General features: G+C 55.8%; 1 protein-coding gene across 5 annotated transcripts; it reads left to right on the top strand.

Moving 5' to 3' along the window:
• Window positions 1-52: 52 nt before the first annotated feature.
• Window positions 53-11777, top strand: TEPSIN (TEPSIN adaptor related protein complex 4 accessory protein). 5 transcript variants are annotated; one of them, XM_055575351.1, is made up of 13 exons: window positions 53-125; window positions 1829-1901; window positions 2228-2319; window positions 2491-2584; window positions 4951-5018; window positions 5171-5249; window positions 5372-5443; window positions 6254-6457; window positions 7415-7589; window positions 7715-7828; window positions 7954-8032; window positions 8221-8355; window positions 9306-11777. In XM_055575351.1, exons 1-13 carry the CDS (start codon window positions 78-80, stop codon window positions 9864-9866), a joined length of 1794 nt encoding a protein of 597 aa, XP_055431326.1. In that variant the 5' UTR covers window positions 53-77; the 3' UTR covers window positions 9867-11777. The 5 variants fall into 5 exon arrangements, with proteins under 5 accessions (XP_055431326.1, XP_055431325.1, XP_055431328.1 ...); XM_055575350.1 differs by having other exon boundaries at window positions 7412-7589; XM_055575353.1 differs by lacking the exon at window positions 2491-2584 and having other exon boundaries at window positions 2230-2319; window positions 7412-7589.
• Window positions 11778-17755: the final 5978 nt, after the last annotated feature.

Below are 17755 nucleotides of genomic sequence, written 5' to 3'. Positions count from 1 at the left end.
GGGGTCAGACTCACGCAATGATTGGCGGGGGCCCGGGCCTGGCGGAAGCGGGGCGGGGCCGGAAGGTGGCCGGCACCATGGCGGCCACGCCGCCGCTGCGGGACCGCCTGAGCTTTCTGCACCGGGTGAGTGAGTGCTGGCGGCCGCGGTCCCACCACGCGCCGCCTCCTGGCCTCGCCCCCGGCCCAGGCCGACCGCCTCCCTGGCTGCGCACCTCCCCCGCGGGATCCCCGCGCCCTCCTGCTTCTGCCAGGCTTGGCGTCCCCTTCGTCCCCCTCTGTCCCCTCCCACCTCTCCTCTCGCCTCTTTCCCTGTCTTCCGGCCGCTTCAACATCCCAGAACACTCTTCACCTCAAATCCTACCCTTCGGCCCCTCCCGAGGCTGGGGAACCCCACAGCCTTGGGGGGCGGCAGGTCAGGCCACCCCTGTGTCGGGTCCACTGGGAAGAGTGAGACCCCCTTGAACAAAATCCAAGTTTTTCTGTTTTCTTACCCAGCTTAAAGTAGCTTTTCAGAAAAAGAAACTGATCCCCCGAACTCTGGCCGAGATAACCAGACGCTGATTCGAGGAGCGGCAGAAAACCTTTTATTAAGTGGTCCAGTGGGGGAAGCCCTGAATTCCAGTTCAAACTGTGCGGAGAGGACTGGGCGTTTTCAGGACAGGACAGAAGGGTGGAGTTCAAGTGAAAAATGGCAGGCGTTTGGGCGGTTTTGGGGGGATACGGCTGCTGTGCTGACAACTGGTGGTTACAGAAGCTAAGAGCCCATCGTACAGTGGGAACTGGGGGACAGACCCTGTCCCTCCTGGTGGTTACATTTCAAGGAGTGGCCTTCAGGTCCTTGAGAAAGACTCTCCCAGGTTGTAGGAGGTCTGGGTTCCTAATTGTAGAAAATGCTCCTGAAGTGAGCCTGAACCAGCCCAAAGTCCAGGGTCAAGAAAGGGAGGTTGGGGTCTGTCACCTGAAATAGACCAGAATGAACAGTGAATTCTGGCACTATGAGCTTCCGCAGGCAGGCACTGGGAGTGAGGGGGGTGCTGGGTTCACCCTCATGCTGCCGAGAGACCTGTCAGTTCTCTTTGAGCAGAGGTTTTGGTATGTGCCGAACATGCCAAGGTCCTGCAGACCTTTCCAGCTTCCCTCTGGGTCTTGGTGGACAAATAGCATAAGCAGCCTCTTGGAACATTCAGGCCAACGGTGTCTGTGGCCAGCACCTCAGAGACTGCACCTGAGGTCTCCTGTCCTGTCTACACTGAGGCTCATACCCCCCAGATGTGCCCTGAGGTGGAATGGGTGTTTCTGGTTTTTATCCCTAGAAATTGTACATCTTTGTGCTGAGTCAACTCAGTGTAAACACTTTTGTGCTGACAGATAAGCGTGAGACACACAGCTGAGTCGGTTCTTGTTTTGAGTTTTTTCTGTGGGATCCCTTCTTGGAAGTGGCGCTGTAGGTCTGTCAGGGTGAATGATTGTGTCACAGGGGCTCACCCGAGGAGTCTTTTTTTTTTTTTGCCAGTCTATAAGTTGCTATGCTAAAGGGGCTTTTAAGTTGTGTGGCTGTAGGCGTAGGGGCCTGGGGGGCCATGCTGAATCGTGACCTTTAGGGCCTGTCACCATGGAGACCACCACCCATTTCCTCTTCCCAGGCGTTCATCCTAGCCTCCAGAAGGGAGGCTTCTGCAGGCTCTCTGTGGCCAGTGGGAGCATTGCTCTCTTTGGGTCCCCTGACCCTGTGGCACGCCAACTATAAGTTGTGTGGAAACTGGGATCCCCAAGAATGAGGGCTCCTGTTGCCACTCACTGTGGGCTGGGCTCTCGCTCCCTTTCAGCTCCCGATTCTCCTGAAGGGAACGTCGGATGATGATGTCCCGTGTCCGGGCTACCTGTTTGAGGAGATTGCCAGTATCCTTCCTTGTGGATACATCTGGGGGCCCTGTAGCCTCTCCTACCTCATCTCCCAGGGTCCTGGGCTTCTCCTACCCTGAGGGGGCCCTGGCTCCTTTCCCATAGCAGCTAGGTGTGTGGGCTCTGAAAGTCACCTTACTGATGACTTGAGGCTTAGACCCTAGAAGCCGGGTGTTCCTGAAACCAGGGTCTGGGGTGGGTGTCTGTGGTGGAGGGGGCCACACTGAGGAGTTTGATGGCAAGAAGGCCCGGCTTCTCTCCCTGGCCAGGGCATTGTGTGGCCCAGGGTTAGCTCGCCCCTTCCCTAACCGAGCGCCTCCCAGAGATCTCCCACGAATCCCTGGGCAGCAGCCAGTGTCTCCTGGAGTACTTGCTGAACCGTCTGCACAGCGGCTCTGGCCGCGTGAAGCTCAAGGTGAGTCCAAGTGGCTCCAGATGCCTGCCCGGGGGTTAGGTCAGGGCCCCGTCCTACCCCTGGTGGTGAGGCTGGAGGGGAGGGATGAGCTGGGGGCATGGGGGGCTGTGTCGGGTGGGGCACCCTTCTGTGGACCCAGCTCTGCCCACCCCCCCATCCCTGCTGCCCCAGGTGCTGAAGATCCTGCTGCACCTGTGTGGTCACGGCTCCTCTTCCTTTCTGCTCATCCTGAAGCGCAACCCTGCCTTCATCCAGGAAGCTGCGGGTACTGGCCAGCACTGCCCACTGGAGGCGTGGGGAGGAAGGTGGCCAGGGCAGGTCTCGGCCAGATCCCTCAACCCGAGCCCCTGCCTCCCTGCCCCATACCCATACTCCCCACTCTGTGCTCCGTCCACACTGTCCTTCACTGCCAGCTCCTCCCTTCCTTCCCCTCTGTGTCAGCTTCTCCCCTCCTCCCAGCCAGGCCAGGCCAGCGAATTGTGTGGAATGGCTGGTGTCTGTCCGTGAGCTCTGCTGGGCCTTTGCGGCCTGGACCTTTCCTGTCCGTCCCTACCTTGGGTTCCCTCTTCTCCCCAGGGCTGCCCCTCCAGACCCTAGGAAGCCCTCCATTCTCAGAAGGGCTGGGAGGGTGGGGGACGGGACTAGTGAGGCTGTAGTGAGAGGTGGGGCCCTGGCCTGTGGGGATCCAGGTGACAGGTGGGTCTGGGGTCCCTCACCTGCCGTCCTCACCTGCCCCCAGGCCAGAGGTGTTCATGAGTCTCTTGTTAACAAGAACTGGTGGGGGGACGTGGCCTGAGGTCTTCTCCTTGGGTGGGGAGAAATGAATAGGAAGGCCTTGGCCTTCAGGCCAGAACCCACCCCGCCAAGCTGTCCCCGAGAGGGCAGTGCCACGGAGGAGACTGAGTCCTCCGGCCACCGCTTGCTTATTGGAGACTCTTTAGTGTGCTGCACCCACCAGGTGCTTGGACTCATCCCCCACCCCTGCCACCGCACCCCAAATCCACTGTCTTCCCTTTACTGCAGGCACGCTGAGGCCAGGCTAGGGCTGGGCTGCCTGTGGGCCCTGGGGTCCATGCAGGCGCCTTGGAGACAGGGAGTGGCCTTGGAGGGGGCACAGACCCTTACTTGGCAGATGCCTAGAGGCGCCCAGGGGGCTGGGGGCGCACTCATCACAGCCCAGCTCCCTGGAGTTTGTGCACTGAAGCAGCATGGCTGGTTCATTTTCACCAGCTGAAGGGTCAGAATGGGCCTGTCCTGCTGCACGGCTCACATGGTTGTGGCCAGTGCTGGGCCTCACCTCTATCCTGGTCTCCGGAGAGGGCAGAGAAAGCAGAGGGGGACAGCTGACTGTGGTTCTGTATTAGCACCAACATCTCTCAAGCTCTGAGCACTGTCCCCAGAGGACGAGTGCCCAGATAGACGGGGCTGTGAGAGGAACTGATCCAGGAGGCGGGGGTGGAGGGCACACAGAGGTTGGCCCAACTTTGGGGGCCCGGCAGGGGTCCCTGTGACTCCCACAGGGAGGGTGGGAGCTGTGGCGGGACGGCGGGGAGGTACCCTGCCCTGGCTGGTCTCAGCACCCTAAGGCAGGAGGAGCCAGCGAGGTTTAATGAGACATAAGCTTCCCAGGTTGGAGAAGGAAATGGCAACCCACCCAGTATTCTTGTCTGGAGAATCCCATGAACAGAGAAGCCTGGCAGGCCATGGTCCATAGCATTGCAGAGAGTCAGACAGGTGGTGCTGGTGGTAAAGAACCCGCCTGCCAATGCAGGAGACGCTGGAGACACGGGTTTGATCCCTGGGTTGGGAAGATCTCCTGGAGGAGGGCATGGCAACCCACTCCAGTATTCTTGCCTGAAAAATTCCACGGACAGAGGAGCCTGCTGGGCTGTAGTCCATGGGGTCGCAGTCAGACACAACTGAAGGGACTTAGTGCACACAAGCTTATCTGATGGGCCACAGCTGGAGCTTTATGAGCAGGAGTCCTTTCAGGCTGTGATAAGGAACCTGCGTTATGATCAGGCCCTTGGAAGCTCTTCAGCTGGACTAGAGCCTCCTCGGGCTTCCCTGATAGCTCAGTTGGTAAAGAATCCACCTGCAATGGAGACCCTGGTTCAATTCCTGGGTTGGGAAGATCCACTGGAGAAGGGATAGGCTACCCATTCCAGTATTCTTGGGCTTCCCTGGTGGCTTAGCTGGTTAAGAATCTGCCTGCACTGTGGGAGACCTGGGTTCAATCCTTGCATCGAGAGCCTCCTCCGGTCGCCTCTGGGTGGAGATGGTGTTGAGGGGAGGCAGCGAGGCTGCTGTTGCAGAGGCTGCGGTGAGGGGCAGCCTTGGGCCGGGGAGTGGCCCTGGTGTTCTGGAGGTTGAGCTGCAGCCTCACGGCTCTGGGTGTGGGGGGTGTGGGCCAAGGGGTGCCGAGGGGCCGTGAAGGCACAGCCACCGCAGGCCTGGGGCGGTGGTGCATCTGTGCTTTAGGAAGCCCCGAGGCACTTGGTTGAGGGGCCTGAACTGGGGGCTTCAAGGAGGGTCAGAAAAGGCCAAGGCTCACCGCCTGCGTCGGGTGTGGGCTTTGAGGCTGGGTGGTCGGCATCACCCAGCTCAACTCTGCTCCCATCTGTCGCGCAGTTTTCGCGGGGCCCCCGGATCCTCTCCACGGGAACAGCTTGTACCAGAAGGTGCGGGCGGCTGCCCAGGTGAGCCCAGGACCCAGGTCACTCCCTGCTCTCCCTGCCCAGTGCCCTGCCCCCTCTGTCTGCAGGACAGAGCCCCTGAGTGGCCCTCAGGGGAGAAGGAAGGGTGGGGGGACCGTGGGCGTGCTGCGCTGAGTGCCCTCTGCCTCGTCTAGGACTTGGGGGCTGCCTTGTACTCCGACGCCTTGTCACCTCCGCCTCCCTCCCAGCCTCCCAGGACCCTGCGTCCGGCAGGTACGCGAGTACGCCCAGCCCTGTCACCAGGTTACTCTGGGCGGGCCTGAAGCCTCTCCTCCCGCAAATGTCCGGGGTTGAGGGTCAGGTCCCCGCTGCTGCTGACGTGGGCCTCCCCGCAGGCATGGGCTCCCAGTCCAGGCCCCAGAGCGCCCTGCAGGGCTTCGGCTACAGCAAGGAGCGGGCTCACACAGGTGAGCTGCGGGGCAGGGGCCCGGCTGAGGGTGAGGGGCGGGTGGGGCCTGTGTGCCCCCACTGACTTCTGTCCCGCCCCGGGGCGGCTGGGGAGGTGCAGTCGGCTCTCCTTACCTGGCTGGTGAGAAGCCAGGCTGACGGCCAGCCCCACACTTGGGCCATCAGCCCTCGGCTCCTTTAGGGAGCCGAGCGCGGAGGGCGGTGGTCCTGTCTGTGACAGAGGTGACTTGGAGCTGGCGCGGTGCCAGCCCTGCTTGCCGGGAGAGCATGAAGCCCCCCAGGGCCACGCGAGCCTCTTATGGGCTCTGGGCCGGGTCCAGCTGATATGCTGAGCACTCCAGCCATGGCTCCTAGTTCCCCAGCACTTGTGATTCCTAAAGTGGGTCAGCCTTAGAGCCCACCTGTTCCTAACCTGGGGGTGACCGCCAGTTCACTCTCCATGGGGCACTCTGTGGGAAAGCCCCCAGCACTGGATGTAAGCACTCCTTAAGTGGCCAGGGATATTGTGGTTCTCTGGACAACCACCTTAGGTGGCCCCCTACTCTGAGGTGGGGACCCAGGAGGGCGAGTGGTACAGCTTTGCTGTGAGCTGCCGCTCATCCAAGCTCCATGGGGCCCAGATGCATTGAAGTGAATTCACCGCAGAAGCTTCTGGGAGGGCCCTGTTCCTCCATAGGGCCTCTGCTCTGTGACTGCATCTTGTGTCCCAGCCTCTTGGGTCCTGGGTGAGGAGCAGCCGTGGGCACCTCATCCTGGGAACACAGGGTGGGACTGAGGGGGCTGTGCCGTCTCCCCTCTCTCTGCTGCAGGCTCTGCGGGCGAAGTCTTCCTGTCCACCATCCAGAAAGCCGCAGAGGTGGTGGCCAGCGCCGTGCGCCCTGGGCCTGAGAGCCCCAGCTGCCAGAGGTCCCTTCTGCGGGGTGACGCCTACCAGCCGGCCGTGACACCTTCAACCAGCCTCGGCACCCACGCCTCCGGGAGCTCTCTCCCTGCGGCCAGCCCAGGAGCCCGAGGTATCGAGTTGGACTCCTCCCTTGGGGTGCTGGCTTCCCCCTCCCTGGGGCCCTGGGCTTCCAGTCACCTACTGTGGCTGGGCGGGAGCAGACGAGGGAGGAGGAAGAAAGCAGCGCACTCGTGGTGGGGGCAGGGGGCAGGAGCCCCATCCTGCCGGTCCCGCGACACCTCCCAGAGCCAGCACGTGACAAGCTTGCAGAGCCAGCCGCCCACAAGACTCGACTCCCTGCAGCCTCTGCGGTGGTGCGCATAGGGCAACCGTGCCTCGACTTCCCACGTCCAGTGTTCTCTGTCAGTCTCCTCCGGGTGGGAGCTCGGGTATTACAGCCCCACGAGATGTGGGGTCTGCCCAGGATCCCAGCTGCTCAGATATGGAAGCTTAGAGCTGGGACAGGAGCCATCCCCAGCTCTTGTGTGTTCACCCGGTGCCTTCGAGCAGCTTTGTAGCCCGTCAGGGCCCAGGGACAACAGGGAAGCCCTCCGCAGGGGACAGGCTCCATGCCGTGTGTGTTCTAGTGGTGTGCTGTGATACAGGAGGGAGCGACGGCTGCCCGCACCCTCGCCTCCACCTCTGCCTCTCCCAGAAGCGCTGTCCCATTTGCCTGGCTCGGAGGAAGGATGTCAGCGCTCGCCAGGACTTGAGAGCTGCTGTGCTGGGCGCTGTCTCCACTGCCCTGGCGTCTGGTGCCTGACGCTGCTTCCTCTGCTTTCTGGGCAGGCGTGTCCCGTGCGGATCCCCCACCCTAGCCCTGAGTGAGGGTGTGCCCTGTTCTGCCCCATTTCCTCTCGGGTGGTGTTTCCCGGAGCTGGAACCCAGGCAGCTACGTGTTCACATCCCAGGACCCAGCCCATAGGCTCTTCCCTGGTCTCCCCATCCAGGGCTCCTGGGGAGATGGACGTGGGGACAATCTGAGGCCCCCAAGGGTCTGACCTTCAGTCGGTGTTTCTTCCAGCAGCGAGACACCAGCCTGGGCAGGCTGGAGGCGGCTGGGATGAGCTGGACAGCAGTCCCAGCTCTCAGGATTCTTCCCAGGAGAACGATGATCTGGGCAAGGCCTCGGACTCGGGTAGTCGGTCAGGCAGCGACAGCCCCTCGGGGGCCAGCCGGGCACCTAGTGACCTGGCAGAAAGGTGATCCAGCACCCCAGGGCACCCGTCCCTCCCTACCCTGATGGGCGAGAGGTGACCTGGAGGGGGCTCACCCCTCCTGGCGTGAGGAAGCCCACCCTTTGTCCCAACCCGTGTGTACCCGGCAGGGTGGAGGCTGTGACCCTGAGTGACTGCCAGCAGGAGCTGAGCCTGGTCCGGACTGTGACCCAGGGGCAGCACACCTTCCTGAGCCGAGAGGAGGTGCAGCACTTCGTCAAAGAGTGAGCCCTGACCCGTTCCAGGCCCCCTCACCCCCGCACCCCACCCCCATCCCTCGCCCTGGCTCTGCACACACACCCCTGGCCCCATGGCCCCAGCCCTGTTGCGCGGTGCCCCCTTCCTGCAGGTGTGGCCTCCTCAACTGTGAGGCTGTGCTGGAGCTGCTCATCCGCCACCTGGCTGCCACCAGTGAGCATGTTCAGATGGTGAGGAGGGGAGTGGGCGGGGCTGGGGGTGTGCCGGGCACGGGGAGTGGGGAGAGTGAGCACAGGACACCCAGTCGATTGTCCGGTCGATTGTCTGCTGAGGGCCGAGAGGAGGGAGGGAGGGAGCTGGCCACACAGACCTCCCTTGGAGGGGGAACCAGCTGACATCAAGCCCACCCACCCTGCAGAGAGCCCTGGGTGCCATCGCCTCCCTCGGGTGCACCGACCTGCTCTCCCAGGAGCGAGTCCTGCTCCTCACCCGGCCTCGGCTGCAGGAGCTCAGTGCAGGCAGCCCCGGACCCGTGACCAACAAGGCCACCAAGGTGAGCAGCCTCCAAGGCCCAAAGGAAGGGGTGCAGGACACCCCAGCAGTCCCACGCCCTCCCCCGCCGCCTTCCTTAGACACACCCCCTCCCGCTCCTGCGGCTGGCACAAGTCATGCCCTTAGAACTGCAGTTGGTGGCCTGGCCTCTTCCCATACATAGGACCCCCAGGTTTCCCCAACCTTCCCCGGGTTTCCCTGACCTGCCCAGCAGATCTTCCTTTTGGGCAGTGCCTTCTCCGTTGTGGCTGTCTCCTCCAGGAAGCCGTCCTCCTGCGGGAAGCCCTCCTTGACTGCTTGGATGGTTCTCTTCCTGTACTCTGTCATGGGTCTAAGCTCTGCTCTCATATGCCCCACTCTGGGAAAGCAGAATAGTTTGTCTGAGTCCTCCTCCCACTGATGAATGTGGGGAGGCCACCTGCAGTCTTCTCTGGGGGCCTGCTGTTGGCCTCCCTCAGCTTCCAGTTTTCTGTATAGCAGCTGAAAGTTGAGATCCTTAGTCACCTGTCTCTAAAGCGCCCTTCGTCAAAGCACTTGTGAACCTGCCACACACAAAACACGTCGTGGGCTCATCACGGTGTTTCTAAAACCTGAGAAGGACCCAGGAGGCCAGTTATCAGGGATGACACTTGGGTGGGAGTTGGTGCTTCAGCCACATCTGTTCCTCTGCGTGTGTCAGGTGCTTGTGTGGCACTTGACCGGGAGGGGGCGCTCTTCTACTCTGGCAGGCCACGCAGCAGCTTGATGTGGGGGGAAGCATCTGTTTGTGTGACAGCTGGTGGAGAGCAGCAGCGCTACTGCCGGGGGATGACAAAATTGTTGTGAGCAGCCAATGGTCCTGCCCCGTGCTCTGGCCAACGACATTGAGGAGGGGACCCAGGAGCACCGTGTCCTCTGTGATTCCTAGAGGAGCGTAAGAGCCCTCACCAGTTCCCCTCTTCCCTCGTTCAGATCCTGAGACACTTTGAAGCCTCCTGCCGACAGTGGCCCCCTGCCCGGAGGCCCCCAGCTGAGCCTGGCCCTGCAGCTGCCCATGTGGACCCATCAGACCTGTTGACTGACACCCTGCCTTTCACCGGGGGCCCGGCCTTCCTTCAGCCTCTGAGTTCAGCTCTGTTTTTGCCCAAGGGCAGCACACCCCCATCAGGGCTGCAGCCCAGCCCTGTGCCCCCAACGTCACTGGACAGCTGCCCCCTTCCAGTCCCTGGGGCTGCCAGGGAGGCTGAGACCGGGCTTGCAGGTTCCACAGACCAGGGGGTTGCATCTGAGCAGGGCCCACTCTGCATGGACACCCCAAAGGGAGGGCCAGAGATCGGCCTGGGCCCCAGTCATAGCTGCAGCTCCTTATTTGCTGGCATGGAACTGGTGGCCTGTCCCCGCCTGGTGGGGGCTGGGACTGCTGCAGAGGAGCCCCTCCCAGCCCACCAGGCTCCCTGGACGTTGTCACAGAGGCTGGCAGCAAAAGAGCCTTCTGGCTCTGAGCCATCAGCTTTCGCATTCTTAAACTCATGATCTTGTCTGCCTGGGCCACATGCAGTCTATGTGCTCCCTGGCCCGTGACTCCCAGGACCCTGTGACTTTGTGCTGTCCCCTATGCCCACAGCCCCCAATGCCCCTTTCTGTGGTCGGCCTTGCCCTCCCCTGGCCTCTTCCCCTCACCCACTGAGGCCTTGGGTGTGGGCAGCCACCCAGCCAGGCAAGCTTAAGAGTGGACGGCCCACCCAGGGATGAGAATGGCCACCAGTAAAACCCAGGTGATATTTTAGAAGTCCACGCACCAGTCAGAGCCAGACCACCACTGCGGTAATGAGGTGCCCATGGGAGCTGCTCCCCAACTTTGCCTCTAAGGTGGGTTCCCTGTTTTTCTGCTGGGAGGCAGGACCCCCTGCTTACAGCCTGCCCCCTGGGTTTGGTGGCCCAGGAGCAGCACCCCCGAGCACCCTGCAGGACTTGCAGGGAGGGCAAGGCAGGCTCAGAAAGAGGAGCCGAGCACGAGCTAAGCCTGGCAGCCGGTGGGCCCTGGGGTGCTGGATCTCCCGCCTCATGGCCATCTGCTTTGGCGGGATGCTTCTCCCATCTGCCAGAGGGACGAAGGGAGGGCAGTGGGGCAGACAACATGACGTGGCCTGCCCAGAGGGCACTGGAGGGGAGCTCATGGGAGAGGAGACCTGGTGACTGAGCTTGGAGACCACACACCCCTTGGAACTGGCCCAAGTCCCTGGGGTCCTATGGGCACACAGAGAAGGGCACCAGGGGAAGACGGAGAGGACCCATCTGCAGGCTGAGCCCAGGCCCAGCTTCCAGCCAAGCTTCTGCTGTTTCCAGGCGACAATCCTGTGAGGAGGATCCTAGGGCCGCCTCAGTCATTCCCCTGCCCCAACCCTGCTGTCTCCTTGGCCAGAGACTGGCCATTTGGACTTGAATTCCTGTAGCAGCAGGCAGGCAGGCACGGAGCCTTGCATGCACTGACCTTGGGGTCCTCTGGGGAAACCCCTGCCTTCCTGGCCCTCAGAAACAAGGTCGATTTGGAACCACTGCTTGGGTCTTTGTTTTTGAGCTCAGATCCTTCCCTCTGGGGGAGGGGGGAGTCCTAAGCAGCCTCCTGCCTTCTTGTCCATCAGGATTGGGGGCTGGGTAGGGTTAGGGCAGCATCAGGTCCCTGTGTGGCCCGTGTCAGCACCCCCTGCCGTGACCTCTGCCTGCAGACTGCACAGCCACCTCAGGGCTAGGGCTGTGGTCGCTCTGGGGAGAACTGGGGATGGCCTGGGGTCACACTTCCCACATAAACCCTGCTGTTCACCGGAAGCTGCACTGATCGCCTTTTCATTTTCTATCTGCGTCTGTGAGTGAGAGAGGAGAGAAATGGCACAGGGGCCGAGCCCCTAAGGGGCACAGGTAGAGCCTTCTGAAAGCAGGGATAGGTATCAATTCTTCCTTAAATGTTTGGAAGGACTCCCCAATGGAACTATCTTGTCCTGTAATTTTCTTAATTGCAAAGTTTCTAACTACAAAATTCAATTTCTTAAGTAGATTTAAGGACTATTTGGGTTATCTAGTTCCTCGTGAGTTTCAGTAATTTGTGTCTTTCAAGGAATTGGTCCGTTGCGAATATGGCTATAGTTTTTTCAGCCTACTTTCTTTGTTCTTCCAATTTCTATAGTGTCCCACCTTTCATTTCTGATATTAATGTTTTTTTTTTCCCCCTTTCTTGGTTAGTCTGATTAGAAGTTTATTGATATTATTGACCATTTCAAAGAACTAACTTTTGGTTTTATATTTCTTACTGATTTTATGTTTACTATTTTATTGATTTCTGCTCTTTACTATTTCATTCTTCCTGCTGTGGATTTTTTTTCTTTTTCTAGCTTTTTAAAGGTGAAAGCTTAGATTATTGATTTAAGACTTTTTTCTTTTTTAATATAAGCATTTAAATTTTTTTATTTTATTTTTGGTTGCAGCAGGTCTTCCTTGCTGCGTGCAGGCCTTCTCTAGTGGCGGAGCGTGGGAGCTGCTCTCCATCGCAGCTCACGGGCCTCTCATTGGGGTGGCCTCTTTTGTGGTGGAGCACAGGCTCTCGGCACACCAGCGTCAGTGGCTGCAGCTTGTGGGCACAGGAGCGGCGGTTTGCGGGCACTAGAGCGCAGGCTAGTAGTTGTGATTCATGGGCTTAGTTGCTCCGTGGCATGTGGAATCTTCCCAGATTAGGGATCACACCCATGTCCCCTGCATTGGCAGGCAGTTTCTTATCCACTGTACCACCAGGGAAGTCCTAATGGAAACATTTTTAATGCTATACATTTTCCTCTAGACACTTTCAGCTACATCCTATGAACTTTGATAACATTTTAGTACTTATTCAGTTCAAAACATTTTCTAAATTCCCATAAGACTTCCGTTTTGTCTGACTTTTATTGGGGGGCACAGCACCAGGCAGAATGTGAAACCTCCTGGACTAGGGATCAAACCCATGCCCCCTGCAGTGGAAATGCGGAGTCTTAACCCCTGGACCACCAGGGAAGTCCTGATGGATTATTTTAAAATGTGTTTTTTATTAGTACTTTAATTTTTATATTGTAAGAGAGCATATAAGACTTTCATTATAAAGATTTCAGGCTTTTGCTTAAGTTTGTTTAGTGGCCCAGGATATAGTCTATCTTGGTGAATGTTCCATGTGCACTTGATTTGGAGAACTACAGACCAATCTCCTTCATGAACATAGATTAAAAAAAAGAAAAAGTCCTCAACAGACTATTAGCAAAACAGATCCAGCAGTATACAAAAAGTAATAATACATCACAATAAGTGGAGTTTTTCCTGGGGATGGAAGGCTGGTCCAACATCTGAAAATCAGTGCAATTCACTATATTAACACACTAAAGAAGAACAAATCACATTATCATTTTACACAGAAAAAAGCAAGAGATAAATTTCAACATTCATGATTTAAAAAAAAACTCACCAAACTAGAAATATAACAATTTCTCTCACCCAGTAAAGGGGATGGACTGGGTGCTTGTGTGTGTACACAGTTGGTTCAGTCGTGTCCAACTCTTTGCAACACCATACTTAATGTCAAAAGGCTGAATGATTTCCCTCCAAGATTGGGAACAAGACGGGAATGTCCACGCTCACCACTTTTGTTTAGCATTGTCCTGGAAGCACCAGCCACTTCAGTGAAACAATGAGGGAAAAGACAAATACAAAGGAAAGGAAGAAATAAAACTGTTAACCACAGAAAGCATGATTATTTATGTCGAAAATCACATAGATTCCACAAAAAAAATCCTATGACTAATAGTTTGGCAAGAACACAGGCTGTTGGGTAAAACTGAATTGTATTTTCATATACGAATGATATATGATTGGACATTTACATTTTAAAATCTGTTATTGGGACGTCCCTGGTATGGGAGGATTCCACATGCCGTGGAGCAACTAAGCCCCTGTGCCACAACTACTGAGCCCGTGCTCTAGGGCCCGATGCCACAGCAGCTAAAGCCCATGCGTCTAGAGCCTGTGCTCGCAACAAGCGGAGCCACCGCCATGAGGATGCAAGGAGGAGTACCCCCTGCCCGCCACAACTAGAGAGAGCCCACACGCAGCAACGAAGACCCAGTGTGGCCAAACATAGATACTTTATGATAGCATCCAAAACCTGAAATAATTAGCTATAAATCTAAGTGTATATATATATATATATATATAGGATCTGTATGCTGAAAAACACAAAAGACTGATGAAAGAAATCAATGAAGACCTACATAAATGGAGAGAAACACTATAGATTGGAAAATTTTACTGTTAAGATGTCAATTTTTCCCAAATTGATCTACAGATTTAACATAATTCCCATCTTGATTTTATTTTATTTTATTTTTTTGGTAAATAGAAACTGATCCTAAAAGCTACAATGAAAGTCAAAGCAATTAGAATAGCTAAGGAGGTTTTGAAAAAGCACACAGAGGGCTCACAGCACCTACTTTGAAAACGCTGTCCAGAAGCACTAGTCAGCACTGGGGTGCGTGGAAGTTTAGACACAGATCAGTGGGCCAGTACAGACAATTCAGAAACAGAGCCACAGGGCTATGGGCAGGTGGTTTTCCACAGGTGTCAAGGTAATTCAGTGGAGAAAGGATAGACTTCCAACACATAGTATTGAAACAACTGGAAGAAAAGAATGAACCTTGGCCCCTTCTCGTATCTTACACAGTATTTAAAGTGAGCCATAACCCTAGAAGTTAAACTTCCAGAAGAAAACCTAGCAGAAAATTTTCTGTCCTTGGATTGCTGCTACTGCTAAGTCGCTTCAGTCGTATCCAACTCTGTGCAACCCCATAGACGGCAGCCCACCAGGCTCCCCCGTCCCTGGGATTCTCCAGGCAAGAACACTGGAGTGGGTTGCCATTCTCTTCTCCAGTCCTTGGATTAGGCAAAGGCTTCTATGAGAGAGAAAAGCACAAACTGTAATAGAAAAAACTAGGCATCATCAAAGTTGAAGAACTTTACTTTGAATGACATGAGGACAAAAAGACAAGCCACAGACTGGAGAAGATGTTTGCACATCACAACTCTTGGGAAGGATTTATATCAAGAACATATAAGGAACACTCCAAACTCAATGATAAGACAACCCCCAGTGTACAAAGTGGGTGAAAGATGTGGATGGACACTTTGCCAAAGGAGGTATATGGGTATCGGACAGAGAAGCACACAGTTTCTCAACATTGTTAGGGAAATGCTGTTGAAGACCATGCGGAATACCACTATACACCTATTTTAGTATTTTTTAAGAATATTTTAGTTGCAGCATTCGGTCTCTTCATTGTGTCAAGATCTTTTGATGCAGTGTGTGGATTTAGTTGGCTCCAAGGCCTGTGGGATCTTCCTTGACTAGGGATCAAACCTGTGTCCCCTTCATTGCAAAGAGGATTCTTAACCATTGGACCACCAGGGAAGTCCTGACACCCATTAATATTTATATTAAAAATAATTTAAAAATCCAGTAATACCAAGTGTGAGGCCAAGGGGGATCAAACGGAATTCACAGGCTGCTGGTAAGAATGCAGCATTAACAAAAAGATGCATTGCCTTCGGGAAAAGTTTGGCAGTATCTTAGAAAGTTAAACACCTACCTACCTACCATACAATTCAGCAGTCCCCTCCTAAGTATTTACCCAAGTGACATGAAAACTTAAGTTCATACAAATGTTTAAAAGTGAATGTTTACAACAGTTCCATTCATAATTGCCCCAAACCCGAAACAACCCTTAAGTCCATGGGTTGCTGCGTAATAAAGGATGGTTCACCCACACAGTGGAATACTAGTTAGCAATGAACAAAAGAGGAATAGGGAAGGCTCATGTGACTAAGTGAAGGAAACCGGACTCAAAATGGTACACACCACAGGACTGCATTTCCAAGACTCTGGAAAAGGCAAAACCATAGTGACAGACTGACAGACGACAGGTTGGAGGTGACTGGGACAAGGGGTGGGGAGGATTTGGCTACAAAAAGGCAGCCCATGGTTTGGGGAGGGGAGAGGATGTTCTGTGCCTTGTTTGTGGTGGTAAAACAGCTCTCTGTGTGTGTGCTTAGTTGCTCAGTCAATTCCAACTCAGCGACCGCATGGACTGTAGACGACCAGGCTCCTCTGTCCGTGGGGATTCTCCAGGCAAGAATACAAGTTGCCATTTCCTCCTCCAGGGATCTTCCCTGGGATTGAACCCAGGTCTCCCGCATTGCAGGGGGATTCTTTACCATCTGAGCCACCAGGGAAACCTAAACAGCTCTCTGTGTCGTCAAAACTCAGCTGTACACCCCAAAATATGATTTTTATTGATATAAATTAGAATTTTTTGAAGTAAAAAGAGTATTTGATTTATAAGAATGGGACAAAAATGAGCAATGTGCTATTTGTTATTTTGAAGGGGAAAATGTTCGTGACACCAGAAGCTTCATGGAAGAGAGGGGGCTTTCCTGGTGAAGGGATCACAGATTGGGGGCGTAGCGTGGCTACCGGGTAGCGCTGAGCTGGGTGTGCCAGGTCCACCTGTGCACTGGGAAGGACGCACAGTGTAGGTAGGAAACACGCAGGATGCCAAAGAGGAGTTCCTGCCAGCGGGACAACAGACTGGTTCCAAATAGGAAAAGGAGTACGTCAAGGCTGTATATTGTCACCCTGCTTGTTTAACTTATATGCGGAGTACATCATGAGAAACGCTGGACTGGAAGAAACACAAGCTGGAATCAAGATTGCCGGGAGAAATATCAATAACCTCAGATATGCAGATGACACCACCCTTATGGCAGAAAGTGAAGAGGAACTAAAAAGCCTCTTGATAAAAGTAAAAGTGGAGAGGGAAAAAGTTGGCTTAAAGCTCAACATTCAGAAAACGAAGATCATGGCATCTGGTCCCATCATTTCATGGGAAATAGATGGGGAAACAGTGGAAACAGTATCAGACTTTATTTTTCTGGGCTCCAAAATCACTGCAGATGGTGACTGCAGCCATGAAATTAAAAGACGCTTACTCCTTGGAAGGAAAGTTATGACCAACCTAGATAGCATATTCAAAAGCAGAGACATTACTTTGCCAACAAGGGTCCGTCTAGTTAAGGCTATGGTTTTTCCTGTGGTCATGTATGGAGGTGAGAGTTGGACTGTGAAGAAGGCTGAGCACCGAAGAATTGATGCTTTTGAACTGTGGTGTTGGAGAAGACTCCTGAGGGTCCCTTGAACTGCAAGGAGATCCAACCAGTCCATTCTGAAGGAGATCAGCCTTGGAATTTCTTTGGAAGGAATGATGCTAAAGCTGAAACTCCAGTACTTAGGCCACCTCATGCAAAGAGTTGACTCATTGGAAAAGACTCTGATGCTGGGAGGGATTGGGGGCAGGAGGAGAAGGGGACGACAGAGGATGAGATGGCTGGATGGCATCACTGACTCGATGGATGTGAGTCTCAGTGAACTCCAGCAGTTGGTGATGGACAGGGAGGCCTGGCGTGCTGCGATTCATGGGGTCGCAAAGAGTCGGACACGACTGAATGACTGAACTGAACTGAACTGAACTGCCAGGGGGGACAGTGGTCTGGACGCGAGAAACGATAGGAAACAACCTCCAGGCGGTGGGGGGCGGGCGGTGGGGAGTGGAGGTGGGGGATTAAAACTTCGGAGAAGGAGGCAAAAAAAAAAAAAAAAAAAGGCGGTGGAGGGGAGGATGGTACTGTCAAGACAGGAGAAGAACAGGGAAAAAAAAAAAAAAAAGACAAGGCCGCCACCGCGCGGTCTTGGGTGTAAGGAGGGGAGCAGGCATTAAGGATGAGGGTAGGTGTCAGGGTCGCCCGAGGAAGGGCCCCTATTGACAGGCGGGCCTTCCTGGGACTCGCGGGTCCAGACCCCAAAACGGAGTTTTCAGAGGGTAACTGGACCCAGGTGTCCAGACGAGTCTGGGCAAGGAGGGAGCTCGGGTACCGCGCGAGAGCCCAGGGACCGCGTGGGATCCGCGGGACGGCATGGGAGCTAGGGGGACGACGCGGCCTGGGACTGAGTGGGAGCACGGAAGGCTGGCTGGGCCCACGGTAAGAAGCGCGGAGCTACCCTGCGCGCTCCACGGCCCTTCCCACGCGCCGTCCTTCTCCTCCTCGCCCACCCCTCCTCAGAGGCTCCGCCTAGGGCCCGCCCCACCACAGCCGAGGCCCCGCCTCCCGCGGACATATCCAATCGGCAGCCCGCCGCCACCACAGGCACCACCCCAGCTCCCTGCGGCTCCTCCCACGGTTGAACTTCTCGAAGGACAGCCGAACCACCCAATGAACTCCCGGGACGTCCGGAGTGGGCGGCCGGAGAGCCAATCCAGAAGGGGCGCGGGCAGGAAAGGCGGGCCTCCGTGACGGACGGGGAG

Source organism: Bubalus kerabau, chromosome 4, assembly GCF_029407905.1.
Source record: "Bubalus kerabau isolate K-KA32 ecotype Philippines breed swamp buffalo chromosome 4, PCC_UOA_SB_1v2, whole genome shotgun sequence".
NCBI classification, from domain to species: Eukaryota; Metazoa; Chordata; class Mammalia; order Artiodactyla; family Bovidae; genus Bubalus; species Bubalus kerabau.
This window is presented reverse-complemented; position numbering and strand designations above follow the sequence as displayed.

What these genes read in the sequence shown, in the direction of transcription:
- TEPSIN (XM_055575350.1), top strand. Translation starts at nt 78, where the DNA reads ATGGCGGCCACGCCGCCGCTGCGGGACCGCCTGAGCTTTCTGCACCGG. An exon ending in GGCCAGCCCAGGAGCCCGAG is followed by an intron (nt 6,458 to 7,411) that starts GTATCGAGTTGG and finishes TGTTTCTTCCAG; the next exon opens with CAGCGAGACACCAGCCTGGG. An exon ending in CCAGTGAGCATGTTCAGATG is followed by an intron (nt 8,033 to 8,220) that starts GTGAGGAGGGGA and finishes CCCACCCTGCAG; the next exon opens with AGAGCCCTGGGTGCCATCGC.